The sequence below is a fragment of the Lutra lutra genome, chromosome 10 (genome assembly GCF_902655055.1).
Source record: "Lutra lutra chromosome 10, mLutLut1.2, whole genome shotgun sequence".
NCBI classification, from domain to species: Eukaryota; Metazoa; Chordata; class Mammalia; order Carnivora; family Mustelidae; genus Lutra; species Lutra lutra.
Window position 1 is genome coordinate 98,658,332 of NC_062287.1, and position 20,547 is coordinate 98,678,878.

The window sequence follows — 20,547 nt, forward strand, 5'->3', positions numbered from 1 at the left end:
CCCACTAGTCAAACTTTTCATGCTCATTGTTCTTATTTTTTTTGTACTTGGAAAAAAAGGTTCCTTATTATGTCTTTGTTTTGTTTTTACCTGTGTTTTCCTTGCAATGTCTTTGCCAACATTATGTCTTAGATCAGCCTGGTGGGTTGGTTTGTTTTGTGCTTTTGACTCCTGTATATATGTTTCCTTTGGGGTATTAGAATGTTTCTGGAAATTTCCCAAAGAATCTGTGAGTGTAATAAGAAAAAAAGGCCTCTTACTATAGGAACACTGACTTGAAAATGTTTGAGGGGTTCTGTGCACAGAGCCTTGGATTTAGACAGGGAGACCTGGGTTTGATTCTGAGTTCTGCCTTTTGCCAGCTATGGGATCTCAGAAGAGCTACCTAACCTTTATGAGCCTTGTTTTTCTTGGTTATAAAAAGGGGAAATAATACTAGCTTTCAGGATTGTTATACAAATTAGATGAGGTAATGTGTTTGCAAGACCCCTTGAGAGTGGCCATGTATGGCTGCTCAGGTTGTGCACCACACAGTTCCAGGGGACGCCATTCATATGGACTACAGTGTGCATGGGGCTCCTTGAAGTTGTATAGTACACAACTGTATCAGATACCCTGGGTCACACTCCTTCAGGTTTCTGCAGCAGTCTAGAACACAATAGAAATAATGAACCTTCTCTGTAGTTTCTGTTTTATAGTGTCGTCTCTTCAGCTGCTGAGAAACATAAGCCATATCTGACTCGGTATCTTTAGGGCTATACGCAGTGCCTAGGGAAGAGAAGGAACTTGTCAGAAATAGTTGTTTCTGAAGCTGAACAGTATGGTAGGTTTGGATAATGACCAGTTCTTTAGTCCAGTAATTCTCTTGCTTTTCAATCTGTACCTCTCCCTTTCCTCAGATGAATTTTTCTTTGATTTATATATTTGTTTGAGAGAGAGAGTGGGTTGGGGGGTGGGGAAGAGGGGCAGAGGGAGAGAATCTTCAAGCAGACTCCGGGCTGAGCATGGAGCCTGATGCAGGGCTCGAGCTCATGACCCATGAGATCATGACCTGAACCGAAACCAAGAGATGATCTTTCAACCATCTGAGCTATGCGGGTGCCCCCCTCCCGCAGATGAACTTTTATAGACAAAATTAACATATCTTTTATTTATCATAAAGGTGGAGCTGCATTTTTTCTGAGAGGTATGGGATGGGTAATCTCGGAGAACTGGAGTGATGGTCTTCTAGCCATCATTTGTTAGTTGCTGACTCTATGCCCGGGGTGAGGGACACTGGTGAGTAAGGCAGACGGGGTCCCTGGAGCATAGGATTCAGATAAGCGCAGAGAGGGAGAGGATTTCTAGCCCTGCAGGTAGATGAGCTAGCATGCCGCTGGGCAGCTAACCGGCAAAGAGCTGAGGGGAATCCCCGGAGTCTAGGCTGGGAAACCTGGCTAGGTGGTTGACAATTAGACGTGGGGATAGCGCCCCCAAGTGGTCACTGCTCTCAGTTACTTGAGAGGTTGCCAAAGCCTGGTTCAAAGCTGTGCTGTCCTATAGAAAATAATAGGAGTCTCTTGCAGCATTTAACATTTCCGAGGGGCTGCATTAAAAAAAAAAGTAAGGGCTGCCTGGGTGGCTCAGTGGGTTAAGCCTCTGCCTTCAGCTCAGGTCATGATCTCAGGGTCCTGGGATCGAGTCCCGCATCGGGCTCTCTGCTGGGCAGGGAGCCTGCTTCCTCCTCCCTCTCTCTCTCTCTCTTTGCTTGCCTCTCTGCCTACTTGTGATCTCTCTCTGTCAAATAAATAAAATCTTTAAAAAAAAAAAGAAAAAAAAAGTAAAAAGGGGCACCTGGGTGGCTCAGTGGGTTAAGCATCTGCCTTTGGCTCAGGTCGTGATCCCAGGGTCCTGGGATGGAGCCTGGTGTCCAGCTCCCCTGCTCAGTTAGGAGTCTGCTTCTCTCTCTCCCTCTGCCTCTCCCCCACCCACTCGTGCTTGCTCACTCTCTCTCTCTTTCTCAAATAAATAAGTAAAATCTTCATATGAAAATTTAAAAAATAAAGTAAAAAAGAAGAGCTGACATTGATTTAAATCACATTTAATATTAAAAACATCATTATAGGGGCACCTGGGTGGCTCAGTGGGTTAAACCTCTGCCTTCGGCCCAGGTCATGATCTCAGGGTCCTGGGATTGTGCCCTGCATCGGGCTCTCTGCTCAGCAGGGAGCCTGCTTCTGCCTCTCTCTCTGCCTGCCTCTCTGTCTACTTGTGATCTCTCTTTCTCTGTGTCAAATAAACAAAACCTTTAAAAAAAATAAAAACATCATTATATATTATATATTAAAAACATTCCAACACGTAATCTACACAAAGTCAATTATCGATGAATTATTTTACATTCTTTTCTCATGCTCAGTCTTCGGCATCCAGTCCATGATTACATGCCTAGCATGCCCGAACTGGGGCTGGTCATGTTTTAGCAGCTGAGCAGCTCTGCGTGGCTGGTGGCTGCCACCCTGGGCAGCACCAAGTGTGGGGGCCCTGCTGCCGTGTTTTTGTTCAGTTTTCTCAGTCTCCCTGAATCTTGACTATAATGATGAAAACATTCGAACTGTACGTGGGAGACAGATTTAGGTAAAGGGAGAGTACGTGTGTGTGTGTGTGTGTGTGTGTGTGTGTAGAGGGATCATCTTTAATTCAGCATTTTCTTCCTCTTGTGTTAACTCGGAGGCTGACTTCAGCAGCTCCATTCAGAAAGGGGAGGCACATCCTCGTGAAGGTTGTGCATGGAATGTTCCTGCATGGGCTTTTCTGGGAGGGGAATCAGTTGGGTTTCTCTAGGTGGCATTTTAAACCAACTCCAGCAAAAAAAATGAGGACTTTAGTTTGAAGAATGTGGACCAGGAACATAGCCAGGTCTCAGGAGAAAGCGCATCCTCTCCATGTCAGCTTTGCTTTCTTTCTTTTCTTTTTAAAAAGATTTTATTTATTTATCAGAAAGAGAGAGAGCGCACAAGCAGGCAGAGGCGGAGAGAGAAGCAGGCTCCCTGCCAAGCAAGGAGCCGGATGTGGGACTCAATCCCAGGACCCTGGAATCATGACCCGAGCGAAGGCAGCGGCTTAACTGACTGAGCCACCCAGAGGCATTCCCTCAGCTTTGCTTTCATCCAGGTCTCTCTGTTCCATCATGGTCCTCAGCCAACCAAACCGTCTGGTGCCGTGGCCATGCGGTGGGCAGGTGACTGGGGACAGCTCCCACCTCAGAGTCCCAGCCACACAGGCTCTGTCTCGCTCTCCATCCACCCTGGTTCTCTGGGTCAGGATGATAAGATGATAAGAAAGTTAGGTTGTCTTCAACAAACAAGGCTGCTGGGAGCCTGCCCGGGCATGTGGCTGGGCATGCTGAAGGTGCCGTTGTGAGCTGGGGATCTGCCATCTCTGCCCCCTCCTTCCTTTACCTGTCCCTTGCTCTGGATGTGCTTTCCCTGAGCCCCACTCCCCGCTCCCAGAGCAAGGGCAGAGCTTGAAGGCACTACAGCAAACTTCTCCTTAATAATTTTGTTCCCTCTTTGGTTTTAAATGGTGGGTGATCATGTTTTGCTTTGTTCTGTTTCAGACCCCCCTTCTCCAGATGGATCCCCGAATATTACGTCCATCAGTCACAATTCCGTAAAGGTTGAGTTCAGTGGCTTTGAAGCCAGCCACGGACCCATCAAAGCCTATGCGCTGATTCTCACCACTGGGAATGGTAAGGAGGGGTCGGTTATGGCTCCAATAGCCCAGGAGCCATGCCGTGACAGGGCCCCATTCCTGTGCCCACTTAGGCACACTGGAGATACAAGCACATGTCTGTTTTTACACTGTCATCCACGCTTTGGCACTCAGAAGGCGATGGGTGAGCTCTTTGTCCGGTGATCTAGGTCAGGGTTGACAGACTTTTTGTGAAGGGCTGGATAGCAAATAGTTTCAGCTTTGCAGGCCGTGCAGTCCCTCTCACAGCTGCTCGACTGGCACTGTGGGGTGAGAGCAGCCGCAGAAGGGGCGTGAAGAATGAGTGTGTCTGTTCCGTTAAAATATTATTTATCAGAATGGGTGGCCGGCTGGATCTGGCCTGTGGGTTGTACTTTGCTGACCTCTGACCTAGGTTTTTCTTCTCTTTTACAACACAGGATCTTTCAGGTGACAGAATGTTAGTCTGTTAACCAACTCTCTCTCTTTCTCTCTCTCTCTCACACACACACACACGTGCGTGCACGCGTGTGCACACACACGTACACCTGTTACACTAGAGGGTGGCTTTCTCTCGAAGGAAAACAGAAAGTGACTTCTGCATTTGTGGTTAAAAACTTGCAGAAAGCATCCTCACAGCTGAGAGAGTGGGGGGGCTCACATGCTCCTTTTCCCCAGCGGGGCTCCATTACATTCTTTGGTGGGAAGAAGGGTGTGATTTGGGGTTGTTCTTGTTAGTGTTAGCTGTCCTTGTGCAATGCACAAGGCTGCATTTTCAAGGCCACGTTCTGTTGTTTTGTTGATTCTTTAAATGGGAACAATGCAGTACTGCCTCTGCCCATTCTCTCAGCCCTGCCCAGGGTACTGTCCTCACCTCCTTGAGGACCCAGAGGTGGAGCCCCTTGTGAGGGGTGCGGGGATCCTGGAACACAAGGACTTTCCTGGTGTCATAAACCCATGGCAGGGTTTCCACAACTGATGCTGAGATCTCTCAGTCTCTCTGTCTTTTCGTTTTGGGTCTGTTTCAAGTCATTTTGTGGTGAAGGTTTCCAGCAAAATCCAAGCTTAGACGTTGTTGAATGAAGGAGGAAATATTTCATAGTGACCACAGTGACCAATATCACCCTGTGGTAAGGAGACCACAGGCACTGAGTCGATGGTCTGGCTTGAAAATCCACCCCACTGTATATGCAGTGTGGTCTTGGGCCCAGGTCCTTTTAGCTTTCCATGCCTTCATTTTCCCACCTGTAAGCTGGGTACAGTAAACCCATGTGATGAGACTGTTGTCAGTGTCTGTCGTTTAGTGCACAGAGATTAAGTAAAGCAGGTACAACTTAGTTTAAGTGAAGCCTGACGGAGAGCACACGTGAGAGATGGGAGCTATCGTCATTACCGCCCAGCATCAATGTCACTATTTAGATACGTGAGAAATGGAAATCTCTCTCTGCAGTCACTTTCTTATGACTTTCTTTCTGTGTACCTTTCTTAGCTGTTCAGCCATCTGCAGATGTTTTGAGATACACGTATGAGGATTTCAAAAAGGGGGCCTCAGACACTTACGTGACATACCTCATAACCACAGAGGAGAAGAGACGTTCTCAGGGCTTGGCTGAGGTCTTGAAATATGAAGTCGATGTTGGGAACGAGTCAACCACACACGGTTATTACAACGGGAAGCTGGAACCCCTGGGCTCCTATCGGTAATGCCCTAGTAGTTCTTGCCCTCTAGGGCCAATCCTCGTGAGTGCGAAGTTTGCACACCACGGTGGTGGCCCTGTCTCAGCTATCTCTTTCCTTCTTGTCATCCCATAGGGCTTGTGTGGCCGGCTTCACCAACATCACCTTTAACCTTCGCAATAACGGACTCATAGACGGGCCCGAGAGCTACGTGTCCTTCAGTCCCTATTCAGATGCAGTGTTCTTGCCCCAGGATCCAGGTAGAAAAGAACAACAGTGCTCTTAACATCTCAGTGGGGTTTTGCTTCTGGTGTGGACAGAAGGCCAGGAGTCTGCACACCTCCCTCCATCCCTGGGAGGGCTGGTTTCTCCTCTCAGAAGCTGAGAGGTCGCGTGGCCGTCGAGGGCCACATCTGCTTCCTGGAAGGAGGCCCCCCGCCCTGCCCGCCCCCACTCTCTCTCTCCTCAGCCCATTGCCCTTCCACTCGGCAAACACATTTAGTCCTTTTTCTCAGAGTGGTCATTCGTGTGCCCACGTGCTGGGCACCATTTGACTTTAGTGCGTGGCACCTTCAAATGTGAGGGCCAAAGGAGCTGCAGAAATTGTCTTGTGCAGCTCCTCTCTGAGACACGAGGCTGTGAAGGCCCAGAGAGGGGCAGTGACTTGCGTAGAGGCTGGCTTGATACTCTGGCCTCAAACTCCTTGTCAAGCACTCCGTCCTTTGTCACACAGAACAAAGTGATTCTGGAGCCTCAGGGACCCAAGGGAGTATGCAGCTTACCTTCAGGCCAGCGGCAAAGTGATCCGCTGGTTTGTTAGTGTGTCTGGTTTTTACACTTGATAGTTGTTGGCTTCAGGAAAGAAGCCCCAGGAGCCAAGTTCAGGGAACCCCCACCCTCTCCCCCAGTAATCCGAGGGGTTTTCTGTCACTTGAGCACAGGGCTGTTGGTACTTCTGCTCGTTGGTGGCTGTTAGTCTCACAGAGTTAGAGGTGGCAGGAACCAGAGGGACCATTTTTTTCTAGTGGTTTTTAAACAGCGGTCACGCCACCAAGCAGGACCCAGGTCCGAGACCCTCCCTGCCCGACCCTGCCTCCACAAGAGCGTTTCTGCCTGGTTTTCTACTTTGTATATTGGGCTGCTGCTTGCAATTTCATCTGAAGAAAGACATCAGCAGTAAGAACAACTCGAAAATCATAGACAGCCCAGTTCCTTATGTTTGCAGTGGAGGAACCCTGGGGGAGGGGAGCCGTGACTTTCTCAAGACCAGCCCATTGGTGGTGGGCTGGGGCGGGGGAACCTGGCTCCCAAATGCCTGGACTAATTTTATGTCCAAAGATATTTAGCGTATGTGTGCGTACGTGCGCGCATGCACACACACACACACACACACACACACACTCACTCTGGTTTGAGGACTCTGGGCCAATTGTGAACATCTTTTTTTTTTTTTTTTTTAAAGATTTTATTTATTTGTCAGAGAGAGAAAGAGTGAGCACAGGTAGACAGAATGGCAGGCAGAGGCACTCTTCAGAGGCAGAAGTGGGCTCCCTGCTGAGCCACGAGCCCAATGTGGGACTAGATCCCAGGACGCTGGGATCATGACCTGAGCTGAAAGCAGCCGCTTAACCAACTGAGCCACCCAAGCGTCCCACGTCTTTTTTTTTTTTAAACTTAATTTTGATGAACATTTTTTTCATGTGTCTGTTAGCCATTTATATGTCTTCTGCCCCCAAACCACATTTAGATACCACCTTACACCAGTTAGAATGGCCAAAATCAACAGAACGGGAAACAACAGGTGTGGGAGAGGATGTGGAGAAAGGGGAGCTCTCATACACTGTTGGGAATGCAAGTTGGTGCAGCCACTTTGGAGAACAGTGTGGAGATTCCTCAAAAAACTAAAAATAGAGCTTCCCTCTGTCCCTGCAATTGCACCACTGGGTATTTACCCCAAACATACAGATGTTCTGAAAAGAAGGGCCATCTGCACCCCAGTGTTCATAGCAGCAATGGCCACAGTCGCCAAACTGTGGATAGAGCCAAGATGCCCTTCAATGGATGAATGGATAAGGAAGATGTGGTCCATATACACTATGGAGTATTCTGCCTCCATCAGAAAGGATGAATACCCAATTTTGTATCAACATGGACGGGACTGAAGGAGATTATGCTGAGTAAAATAAGTCAAGCAGAGAGAGTCAATTATCATATGGTTTCACTTAATTCTGGAACATAAGGAGCGATATGGAGGACATTAGAAGAAGGAAAGGAAAAGTGAATTGCGGGAAATTGAAGGGGGAGACGAAGCATGAGAGACTGTGGACTCTGCGAAACAAACTGAGGGTTTTGGAGGGGAGGAAGTCAGGGGTTGGGTGAGCCTGGTGGTGGGTATTAAGGAGGGCAAGTATTTTATTTTATTTTTTAAATTTTTATTAACATATAATGTATTATTAGCCCCAGGGGTAGAGGTCTGTGAATCATCAGGCTTACACATTTCACAGCACTCACCATAGCACATACCCTCTCCAATGTCCATAACCCAACCACCCTCTCCCAACCCTCCTTCCCCCTGCAAGCCTCAGTTTGTTTTGTGAGATTAAGAGTCTCTTATGGTTTGTCTCCAAGGAGGGCATGTATTTCATGGAGCACTGGGTGTGGTGCATAAACAATGAATCTTGGAACACTGAAAAAATAAAATTAAAAAAATAAAAATTTTACTTATATTCAATTAAAATATAGTATATTATCAACTCGTGAGCATCTTCTGAAGTGCTTCCTGTTTGGACTTTTCCCAGGTGTCATCTGTGGAGCAGTTTTTGGGTGCATCTTTGGTGCCTTGGTAATAGTGGCTGTGGGCGGCTTCATCTTCTGGAGAAAGAAAAGGTGACTGTTTATGTTGGTGACAATACCCTACTTTTTAAGGGACTTTTTTTTTTTTTTAAGATTTTACTTATTTATTTGACAGAGACACAGCAAGAGAGGGAGCACAAGCAGGGGGAGTGGGAGAGGGAGAGGCAGACTCCCTGCTGAGCAGGGAGCCTGATTCGGGGCTCGATTCCAGGACCCTGGCATCATGACCTGAGCTGAAGGCAGATGCTTAATGACTGAGCCACCCAGGCGCCCCTAAGGGAGCTTTTTACTATGGAAAATTTCAGACAGTCACACGATTGGAAGGACCAGTGTCATGGGTCCCACACTCTCCACTGCTGGCCAGTCCTGCTTCCCCTCAGCCGCCCCGGCATCAGGTCCTGGTGAACACTGCCGTGTAAGGTGCTTCCTCGGAACTGTGCCTTCTGGTTCCCGAATCAATAGTGTGGTGTTAAGAGATTTCACTCTCGAGTTAGCTAAGTTTGAACACATGTGTGGTCTGACTAGCAGTAGGGAGCTTTGCAGGGATGTCTAGGAGACTCTGTGATGTGACACCGAGCGTTAAATAGATATAGTGTGTGAGTAGTAAAAATAGCATCTCTGTTTTGAGTGCTTCCTGTGTGCCTGGATTTGTGTTTTCCACCAATTCTCATATTCATGGGGCTCTAGGAGGTGGGTCTTGAAAGCCCCATTGCAAGGACACACAAGCTTAGTGTAGGAAGTGTGGAAGCGAACTTGAACCCGGTGTTTGCACTTCATTGCTCGCTCTCCTGTCTGACCATGTGTGGGGCACGTGAAGCCTGTGTATCTGCTGGCATTCATTTGCACTCCTCAGGCGCTGCCAGCCAGGGAGTTTCCTTCTGGCTCAGAGTTCCTGAAAGCAGCTCCGCCAGGGTCTTCTGCCGCCATCTTGCTCTGTTGGGTTGACAGGCAGATTTTAAATGTGTGTGTGTGTGTGTGTGTGTGTGTGTGAGAGAGAGAGAGAGAGAGAGGAGGGGTCAAAACAGCTTTATTGTTTTTTGTTGAAATAAGTGTTATACATGCTTGTGGTAACAAACAAAACAAAAACAAAGCAGAAAAGAAAAAGAAGAGCAAAGGAACTAGATAATTCATAATCACAGCTCCTGCACAAAACTACATTTCACATTGATATGGTTGTGAAACTCACAGATGAATACACACACACACACACACACACGGAATCCTATTATGGACATCATTTTCTAGTCTGGACAGCTTCAAATCGTCTTCATTTTAAGTAGATACAGAGTATTCAACTGTGTGGAAATTATTCAATTTTCCTGATGTCTTCAGTTTTTTTTTTTTTGTTGTTACAGTTAGTTAACTTGTCTCTAAATCTCTGGGCACATTCATGATTATTTCCTTAGGCTAAATCCCAAAGTGGGCAGTTTGCTGACTCTTTGGGTATGGTGCCTGTTTCCAATTTTTTTTTTTTTTTAAGATTTTATTTGTTTGAGTAAGAGAGAGAAAGAGAGAGATAGAGCATAAGCAGGCAGGAGGGGGACAGGGAGAGGGAGAAGCAGGCTTCCTGCTGAGCAGGGAGCCCAATGTGGTGCTTGACTCTGCAGGACTCTGAAATGACAGCCTGAGCTAAAGGCAGATGCTTACCCCACTGAGCCCCTCAATTTTGATATATACTGACAAGTCACCTTCCAGAAGGGGTGTGTGTATATGTGTGTGTGTGTTTGTGTGTGTGTGTATATTTTAAACACCAATATGGGGTTTAGCCAACAATGCAGGAGATTGCCAGGAGTCCCACCACCATACCTATAGTGGAGGTATTTTCTGGTTTATTTCATTAACTTATCGGGAAGCCCTTCTCAAAGAAGAGTATGAAGAAATGACTCTGGCTTTACAAAGGAGTCATGCTGCGGATTCACATTTACCCAGAGGTATTTCTAATGGTGGCCTGAGGAAGGTTCTTCCATACTTTTGGATGGTATGAAAGAGAGTTACTTCGCAGATTTGTAACCAGGGTTTGCTGCCTAGACCTCTAAGCTTAGTGTTAGGGAACAAGATTTAGTGTCATTCATATATATATATATATATAAAAGGCATTTTGTAGATACATGAAAGTGGAAAAGCCCAGAATTACCCTTTTTTTGGTCTTAATGGGTCTTTGTTTCTTTTAAAACAGGAAAGATGCGAAGAATAATGAGGTATCCTTTTCTCAAATTAAGTAAGTCTCTGGAGTTATGAGCTTTATTTGAAGACATTTAATCCCCCAATCTGTTCAGTAACTATCTAGAGAATTTTTGGTGGAACTTGCTGTCCTTTTTTCTAACACATTTGGCCATGATCATCCCGAAGTTCTCGCTAGCTTTGTTTTTCTGCAAGGGATCTGTTTATTTGTCTCCTGAAGCTAGTAGCTTCCTTGCCATGTTCTCCTAAGGCGAGTAAAACCTCACTTCCATATTCTACCAATAAATTTGTATTTTGTGATTTTTAAGGAAAAATAAATGGGTTATTAATATCGAGGAGAGGACCTTGTTGGAAGTCACAAAGCCAGTCGGTTATGTGAGAGGGTCTAGAAGTGAGATTTCCTGATTTACGTTTCAGTGGTTTGTAAACAACATTATAGTGAGCCCTCCCTCCCTCATTTATTACTATGGTTTTTGTTCTTTGGGGGAGATGTTTACTATTATCTCTCGAGTCATGACTGAGTCGGTGTCTCTAATGGATTATTTTTTTTCTTTCCCTTTCTATGATGAAGACCTAAAAAGTGAGTAGCTGCTTTAATTTTTTAAATAACTTGTATTTTTCTGTTTTGAGCATGAAGTTTATTGAATATAAAAAAGAGTTCTAAGAAGTTGTTCTGTTTTCTTAGATCCAAGTTAATCAAAGTGGAGAATTTCGAGGCCTACTTTAAGAAACAACAAGCGGACTCCAACTGTGGGTTTGCGGAAGAATATGAAGTACGTGGTTGTACATAACGTGTTTTTTAACTGCTTTACGTTTCTTCCAAAAGTTGGGAACCCGCCCATTTTTGTTGCAGGGAGAAGCGCTGGGTGAGAGGCGGCCCTCTTGGAGGGCGGAGGAACTCTTGCATGTCGCCCGGGGGGTCCCACTGTGGCTGCGTGGGCTGCGAGCCCTTAGATGTACCCCCCAACTGCTAGTGGTTTGTGGGTTTAACCTTGTTGAGAAATGAAGATTATGCAGAGAGAGGGAGAGAAACTGGGCACTTCAGTCGGAGGGCTGTCCACTGGAGTAGTTGGGAAGCTGTGAGGGCTGGCGTGGGGCGCCATGCGGCCCAGGTCGATTCCTGAGCATCATGTGAAGAGCCCCGCAAAGAGTTCCTGTGCTTCCATCCTGTTCCATCCTGTCCAGTGTGCTCTGACCACCCCCACCAGCCCAGAGCCCCTCCCTCAGAACGGCCAAGCACACTCACACATTCGCTCTCCCCGCCCTGCCCTGCCACCCTCCCCACCCTGTCCTGCCCTGCCACCCTCCCCACCCTGTCCTGCCCTGCTGCCCTCCCTGGCCTGCCCTGCCTCCCTCCCTGCCCTGCCTCCCTTGCCTGCTGCCCTGCTGCTGTCTCTGCCTCGCCATTTGCATTGGCTTCCTGTGGCTGCCATAACAAATCACCACAAACTCGTGGCTTAAAACATTAGATTTGTATTCTCTTGTGGTTCTGGAGGCTCTACTAAGTCTAGAGTCAGGTGTCAGCAGACCAGTCCTCCCTCCATCTCTCTGGGCGGGGATCCCCTTCCTTGCCTCTTCCCAAGTGGGTGGCTCCAGGTGTTCTGTGGCTTGGGGCTGTGTCTCTGCTCTATGGCTCCCCCCCTCCCTGTGGCTCCCCTTGGGGAGTCTTGGGTGAGCACACTTGTTACTAGATTTGGGGCCCACCTGCAGATTCCGGGATGATCTCACCTCAATTCTCAAATCCATTCCGCAGGACTCTTTTCCAAAAGCAGCTCACAGCCACAGGTTGCGGGGATTAGGATATGGGCCTGCCTTTTTGGGGGCTGCCATTCCACTGACTGCATGACTTCAAAGCACCGCTCAGGACATAAATTCTGTCTTTGGGTCCCTTTCCCCTGTGAGGTGTTGCTTGTCAGTGACGTCCAGTATTTATCTAATTCTGCCTCGTTGTAAAGTTAGTGATTTCCGCCTACTCCCCACTCCCAGGTTGTAAGCTCCTTGAAGGCAAGGATTATGCTTTTTCTTTGAGTGGGAACTAACTGCATTAGTTCCCACGGGCTGCCGTAACAAAGCACCACAGACTGGGTGGCTTCTGACAACAATTGTTCTCTCATGGTTCTGGAAATCAGGGGTCCAAAATCAAAGTGTTGGCAACGCCTTGCTTCATCTGAAGCCTCTAGGGAAGGCTCCTGCCAGAAGCTTCAGCCAGCTTCTGGAAGCTCCAGGCATTCTTGGTGTGTGGGAGTCTAACTCCTCTGCCTGCCTTCATCTCAGCACACCTGGCTCCCCTCATATGTCTGTATCTTGGTGTCTCTTCTCTTAGAAGGATATCAGTCCTGTTGGATGAAGGGCCCATCCTACTCCAGTATGACCTCATCTTCTTCTTCTTCTTCTTTTTTTTTTTTTAAGATTTTATTTATTTATTTGACAGACCTAGATCACAAGTAGGCAGAGAGAGAGGGGGAAGCAGGCTCCCTGTGGAGCAGAGAGCCCGATGCGGGGCTTGATCCTAGGACCGTGAGATCATGACCTGAGCCAAAGGCAGAAGCTTAACCCACTGAGCCACCCAGGAGCCCCCATGACCTCGTCTTCTTTTGATGACAGTGGCAAAGACCAAAGTTCCAAATAAGGCTGCATCATTCCCAGGTCCCAGGGATCAGAACTTCAGCCTATCTTTTTGGTGGACACAGTTTAACCCAAAACACCTCTGCACTCCCACTTTGTTCTGTCGTGCTCTGTGATCATTATAACTAACATCTGGGCACTAAACAAACGGACAACTCATTTGTTTTCAGGATCTGAAGCTTGTTGGAATCAGTCTACCCAAATATGTGGCGGAGCTGGCTGAGAATAGAGGAAAAAATCGCTATAATAACGTTCTGCCCTGTAAGTCATTGTTGTTGTTGTTGTTGTTTTCCCCCCATAGGCTCTTCCCTGTTCTTGGTTTCTGGCTGTCAGGCCTCTAACAGTGGAGGTTGAATGGGACCAGGGTGCTGGCTAGCCACACCCACGATCATTCAAGAGTCCCCTGTGGGGTGCTAAGCCCTTTATTTAGGCATATTCCACTGAATCCAGCCATCAGGAGAACCTTATGAAGTAGGTAGTAGAATATTCGGTTTGTAGATGAGAAAATTGAGGCAGGGGGTTTGCCCAGAATCGCACAGAGGGCCATGGCGGGCCAGGGCTATCGTTTCTTTCCTGGAAAGGGCCAGAGTCCCTGCTCTTATCCCCTCTCTCTTAAAGCCCCTCATTTCAGCTACTGTTGCTCTGGAAAGGAAGGGAGCAGGAGGAGGACGGGAGTAATGCTTTCTGTTTATCCAGATACATCTCTGGTGGGCTGATGAGAGCATTCCACAGCTAAACAGGACTTGTATTTGAATTCACATATTGGAAAAGTAACAATGTCTGCCTAATGGATGGGGATAACATCCAACAAAGCAAATGGGGTTTAAAATGAGAGTGATTTATCACATCATCCGTGGAGATGAAATGTCAGCCCTCCTCCACAGAAAGCTCTTTGTGGTCTCTCTAGGGTGGGAATTAGGGCATGAAGAACTTATCAATAGATTGCAGCTGTGTTCTGATTTTCGCTGTCATTTATAGGCTCTGTGAATGATTTTTCCACGAGGACATTTAGAGACATTGTCTTTTTTCTTCGAAGCTGTGTTTTTCTTTTCCGGTCTAAAACGTTAACTTCTGCTTAGATTCAGGATTTTTTAGCTTCTGCATTCTTTCTCTTTGTGCCTCCTGCCGTCTGTCCTTGTACTGACAGCAGGTACTGACCCTCGTTCCAAGAAAAGTGCTTTCAAAATCAGGCTGGTGGGAAGTGCCTCAGAACGGCCTGTCCATGGTTAACTCAGGATCGTTGGCCTGTTCCTGTGAATGTTGCAGAGATTTTCAGATCCAGAGTTTGGGAGAGTTTTGGGCTGAAACTCATGTAGGTCACTGAGTTTGGAATTGTGTTATTTTGTCCAGGGGAGGGTGAGATAATGTGTGATCAGAGGCAGGGACACACAGGTGATGCTACTGATTACATTTGAAATTCTAACATTACTTCTTGAGTTGGGCAAGCTTGTGTGTGCATTTACTTTTGTAGTTTTTATACGCAACTGATAAATTGTGTGTGTATTTTTAAGATGAAAACACAAGGATTTTGTGTTTTAGATCTTCCCACCCATAGTTGTCTTCCACATTCAGTTTATGCCTGAATTTGGTACTTTTTGTAATGACATTTTTAAGAGAATAGAGAAAGTATGCAAACCTTTCCTTCGTGGGAAGAGCACTAGATTTGAATTCTGAGTGTCTTTGACCAGACATTAGTACTTAATCTCACAGACCCTCAGTTTCCTCATTTGTAAAATGGGCATAAAAGCCAGAAGGGTGGTTTTGAGGAATAAATACAATTGCTCAGTGCATCTCTTGGCTTGTGACACACACACCAAGGATGCTAATAGCAGTAGGTTGGTGTTGTCTGAGAAGGAGGTCTGGCATGATGAAGAGCTCGGACCCTCGCTGCAGGCTGCCTGGGGTTCGAATCCTGGCTCTGCCAGTGCGTAGGTCTGCTGGGCTTCTGCAGGCAATTGCCTGACTCCTCTGTGCCAGTCACTTGTGCTGACTATAAGGATCAAGTAGGCCATCTCCATAAAATGCCATGTGTCACACCTTCAGGATGTGAGAGGAGCCCCTGTGTTGCCATTTTGTACTTTTCTCTCTTGTGTGTAACTCTCCTCAAATATTTCTAATGAGGACATTTTTCTCTCAATGCCACAGATGATATTTCCCGCGTCAAGCTTTCCATCCAGACCCACTCAGCTGATGACTACATCAATGCCAACTACATGCCCGTAAGTGGGGAGATGAGCCCAGAGCATGGCTTGTTCGGGTGAAATCCTTGGGGCTCCTCCTTGTGTCTTTGACACTGAATTTGGGTTGCTTCCCATTTTCTAGGGCTACCATTCCAAGAAAGATTTCATTGCCACACAAGGGCCTTTGCCCAACACTTTGAAAGATTTCTGGCGTATGGTTTGGGAGAAAAATGTATATGCCGTTGTTATGTTGACCAAATGTGTCGAACAGGGAAGGGTAAGTGTTTCGTTTATTTTTTACTTAAGTTATTTTAAAATTTATTTTATTTAATTATTTTAATTTAAATTATTTAATTAAATTAATGCATTCATTTCGACTGTGGTGAAGGGGTATCTTAAGAAGCATTTGTCTTTCTAAAGAAAACACTCCCCCAACCATCAGTACCTCTCTTCTTAGAAACTCATTTTCTGTCTTTTTCTCCTCTAAGAGAAAAGTTTAAAAATATCTTTAAAAAAAAAAAAAAAGCATTTTACTGTTACCTTCTTTTGTGGATGAATAGCAATGTTCTCTATTCACAAGGTTGCTGCTGGAGTTACAAGTAGTGGGAGTGCGGTCAGCTCCACGCAGAGCTCGTGGGGCTGGAGCACGGGGTCATTTCCATGCTGGGAGTGGGCGCCAGCCCTTTGTGTCTCTAAGCAGCCAGCATCTCATCTGTGAGATGAGGGATTCGACCAACTTGGTGATCAAACATAGCTTTTAACACTGGAACCCCAACTTGGTGATCAAACATAGCTTTTAACACTGGAACCCCTCCTCTACCCCAGATCTCAGACTCCTCCCCAGATAAGTCTCAGCTCTCCCCTCTCCCCTTTTAATATTCTTCATTTCGCTTTAATTTAGCAGATGTTTACCCTGCCCCAAGTATGTGTAGGGTGCTGTGCTACAGGCTGGGGATGGGGGAGGAAGAGATAACAGTGAGCCCTAAGATGTGGTTCCCATTTTCACATGGCTCTGGGTATAGAAGCCCGTGTTCTGCCTCACTTCCTTGCATCCAGAGAACAGGCTGTCATGCAAACAAAAGAACTTTGCTTATGAATGCAAATAAACTTTATGGTGTGATGGAGCTCAAGGCCTACCCCGTGGAACAGTTTCATAAATCAGTGTTAGGCAAATGAAAATGATGTAGTTGAATGAATGGGGAACATATTTGTTGTTTATCTCAAGTCAGGGGAGAAGTGGATTTACTGGCTCCAGGTAAAAAAGAAAGGGAGCAGTCACTTTATTTAATGTATGTTATTTCTTTCCTCTAACAGTGCTCCTTTATAATTATTGTGTAGATGGGGAAACTGAGGCTCAGAGAACTTAAGAACTTGCCCACACGGTAGCAGCAGACACTCAGCTGGGAAGAGGCTGAGCTGAGGGCATCAGCTCCATGTCATTGTGTGTCTTGAGTCCTGTGCTCTTTGTGGGAGCAGTGGTCTGGAAACTGGGATCTTTTAAAAAAAATACAGATCCCCAGCCAGAGTCAGAAGCCTGGAGGTGGAGTCTGGGCATCTGTTTTTAGAGCAAAATAGACCTCCCCGGGGCGAGTCAGATAATCGGGTTTGGACGGCACCTGCAGTAGAACTCACCTCGGAAAGGCGGGGAGGGGGAATGGAGGAGGGAGAAAGAGTATGTGTTTGTGTGGGTGTATTAAGTCAGCTTTCAAATTAGAGATTCAAATATTCTTGCAGAGCAGATGTTTCCAGATTTTTATTGTTTACATCTGCCCACTGATTTATTTAAATTGAAGACCTGGAGTGATTTAATTTGATTCTTTTTATTCGTGTCTGTATTTGTATTCTAATTAGTGTGGGTCTGAAAGTACTAGGGAAGGTTCTCATTTCTTTTAGCTGCACGGGGTTATGGGTCAGTCTGAATTTAGTTCGGAGGACAGTCGTGGGCTGGCGGCAGTCGGAGCCGAAGGAAGCCAGCTGGGACTGTGTCCTCAGAGAAGGGACAATGACTGTTCTGCTCTAAATCCATTTTCATGCAGAAATGGGGGCTCAGGGTGGGCCAGATCTTCTGAGTTCTCAGGAGGAGCTGGGAATCTGGAATTTTATGAGAAACCTCCCAATTGTAAAAGAGTTGGCCATAATTGTAAATTAAAAAACAATTTTGGGGGTCTGACAGAACCCAGCTAAAGGGCTGACCCAGTCTCTGATGCCAGTTTCCAATAGCCAGTCTCCCTTATGAAGCTGTAGTGATGGCGGACGGTGCGACCTGACTTTTTGAATAAAAATGCAATTTTACTCTAGACCAAATGTGAGGAGTACTGGCCCTCCAAGCAGGCTCAGGACTATGGGGACATAACGGTGGCAATGACATCAGAAGTCGTTCTTCCAGAATGGACCATCAGAGACTTCACGGTGAAAAACGTAAGTAAAAGGCCAAGATGGATAGGCCTCAGATAAGAAGACCCTATAGTAGTTTGGGGTGATATTCTCGGCGTTATTTATATATTTTTTGTTATGTATCAGAAAAATACTTTTGCTCTCTTTTCACAGAATGAAAACTATCTGCATACACTCTAAAGCAGCCCTTAGCTTTAACTTTCTTAAGAGGAAGTTCATGTTATTTTTTTATTTTTCCCTTTTGAAGTGTAGTTGACATAGAATATTACGTTAGTTTCAGGTGTACGACATAGTGACCCAATAATTACATACTTTATGTGGTGCTCACTGGAGTAAGTGTAGTCCCCATCTGTCACCATACAACCTTATTACAACATTATTGATTCTATTCCCTACGCTGTCCTCTTCGTCCCCGTGACTTACACATTTTGTAAGTGGGAGTTTGTGGGTCTTAGTCCCCTTTACCCCTTTTGCCCACCCCTGACCCACTTCCCCTCTGGCAGCCACCAGCTTGTTCTGTTTTTTCTCAGTCTGGTGTTTTGTTTGTGTTTGTTTTTGTTACTGTATGTTATTCCAGAATGAGATGAATCTTAAGAACAAGGGTCAGCAGCAGCCACTGTACCTTCCGCTTTCAGGTGACTTGCTTATAGAGTTTTTGTTACAAACTGAGGCCCTTTTGGTTGCAAATTTGACCTCAGGAGTGGCAATTTGCAGTTGGGAGCAGTTTATGAGAGTGGTTACGTTAATAAGATTTCTGGGCGTATAGACATGGCCTCACCACCCCCTACCCCCCAGCCCCCGCCAAAAGTTAGGGAAAAAAAATCCAATTACATGGTGAAGATACTTCAGGAAGTCAGATTATGTGTCCTTTTTTCTTTTCTTTTTTCTTTTTTTAAAAAGATTTTATTTATTTATTTGACCAAGAGATAGAGCACAAGTAGGCAGATTGGCAGGCAGAGGGAGAGGGAGAAGCAGGCTCTCCACTGAGCAGGGAGGCCGATGCAGGACTCAATCCCAGGACCCTGGGATCATGACCTGAGCCAAAGGCAGCCGCTTAACTGACTGAGCCACCCAGGTGCCCCTGTGTCCTTTTTTTAATAGGGTGTCTAGAAATAGAGGCAATGAAGCCACATTGATATCTTTTGGTGAGTGTGTAAATTGGTATAGCCCTTTGCGGTTTATATCAAAAGCATCAAAATGACCATTCTCCTTTGATCTGGTGGTTTAACATTTGAGAGTCTGTCTTAAAGTAATAATCTGAAATAGAGGACAAGGCTTATTATTCACAAAGAGGAATCTCGGCGTTATTTACAATGGAGGGAAGATTTGGATCCTGTTCAAATATCTAGCTTTCAGAGAATAGATAACTAAACTATAGGTTATCTAGTCAGTGTATCATTATTTAGCTATTAGAAATGATGGCTACATAGACTGTGTAATGCGTAATTACCATGGAGAGATGCGAGATTGCAATTAAGTGAAACACACCGGGAGACAAACGTCTATGCATATTGTGAATAATGCACCAAAGAAAAGCCTGGGAGTAGAGTCAGTGGAGTTAACTTTTGTGGGAGGTTGGTGGGTTAGGTTCTAGTTGACAAGAATTATCCTTGAAGATTCCAAAAGTCACGGAGACAGGATAGTATATTAAGTATTAATTCTTCACTGCGTACTGTGTCTCAAAGGAGTTGGCTTCAATTAATATTTCAATTTCTCCCCTAGAGGTGCTGTCAAAGCTGTTATCACACGTTGATGGAGCACATAGTGGTTGAGAAACCCTCATAATGCACTTATTCTATAGATTTTGCCCATTTTAACCAAACCAGGTTATCCTTGGTTGCTTTCGTGCTTGGGGAGGAGAATCCCCTTGCGGGAGGGGAATCATGGGTGGCTTTGTTCACATCATTTAAACAAAATTACCACGATGTTATCATCTTTTAACTAAACTCTGGACTTCATTTGGATTTCATATTTTTCCCCTAAAGCCCTTTCCTGTTCCAGGATCGAATGATCCAGGAGACCACGTAGCATTTAGTAAAATACCACTTTTCCCCCTAAGACTCCTTTTTAATTACACAAAGTGCATGAATATATTTTCCTTCTTAAAAGTGGGAACACAGCAGATAGAACTAAAAGTTTCTTTTGACTGCCACCCCTAAGTTGAGCCCCTGGCCACCCTCTGTAGAAATAATGCTGAAAAGTCTGACCTCCCCCTACACCTCCCTGTCCACTTGTCTCTCACAGCTGCTTTCCTTCTTTGGATGAATACTTGTGGTTCAGTTTGTGACTGTCCCCTTTGTGTGTATAAGACTTCACAGTACCCTCTCCTTCACTCTGCCTTTTTTCTCTACTCTTTTCCCATATTTTGAACAATGTGAATGCACTGCTTTTGTAATGTATATACATTAAAAATGTATATTTTTTTGTATAAAGTATATAATGTATATATGAGAAGCTTCCAAAGGTAGCTCTCATAAAGGAGATGGAAATGCCTAGAGTCCAGATGTAGGTATGAGGCTGAGCTCAGTGCCCAGGGCTGGGCATAATGAGCACAGTTGAATCGGGACAGGAATGGTTCAGCCTGGGTGGAATTCTGGTAATAACAGGTGCCTGCCTTTGTCCGTGGTAGGAAACCAGCCTGTGTCATCACTCACTCTGTTACAACAAGATCCACTTTCTATTGTCTGTCCGATGTTGAAATAGATGTGTTTTTTTGTGTGTTGGGGGCGGGGAGTTCCTTTTCTCAAACTCCTGCAATTCTAAATATTTACTTAGTGCTCACTAGCTACCTGCTCCTTCATGAGACTCTCCGGAAGGCATGCAGATTGTGAGGCAGCCCGTGCCCCAAAGGTTCTGATTATTAGAGCCATATCAGTATAATTCATTTTTGGTGTTTTGGTTGATGACATTCCCAGGTGGGTTCAGG

The 20,547-nt window shown here is 45.8% G+C and overlaps 1 protein-coding gene across 1 annotated transcript in view; it reads left to right on the top strand.

Moving 5' to 3' along the window:
* PTPRJ (protein tyrosine phosphatase receptor type J) overlaps positions 1–20,547 on the top strand; it is a 162,667-nt gene that overhangs the window by 132,118 nt on the left and 10,002 nt on the right. The window contains exons 11-21 of the mRNA XM_047690924.1: positions 3,599–3,730; positions 5,201–5,411; positions 5,524–5,648; positions 8,187–8,274; positions 10,418–10,459; positions 10,994–11,002; positions 11,108–11,195; positions 13,218–13,308; positions 15,193–15,266; positions 15,370–15,504; positions 17,526–17,645. Coding sequence (XP_047546880.1) covers positions 3,599–3,730; positions 5,201–5,411; positions 5,524–5,648; positions 8,187–8,274; positions 10,418–10,459; positions 10,994–11,002; positions 11,108–11,195; positions 13,218–13,308; positions 15,193–15,266; positions 15,370–15,504; positions 17,526–17,645 — 1,115 coding nt within the window. The remainder of the gene's footprint in view (positions 1–3,598; positions 3,731–5,200; positions 5,412–5,523; positions 5,649–8,186; positions 8,275–10,417; positions 10,460–10,993; positions 11,003–11,107; positions 11,196–13,217; positions 13,309–15,192; positions 15,267–15,369; positions 15,505–17,525; positions 17,646–20,547) is intronic.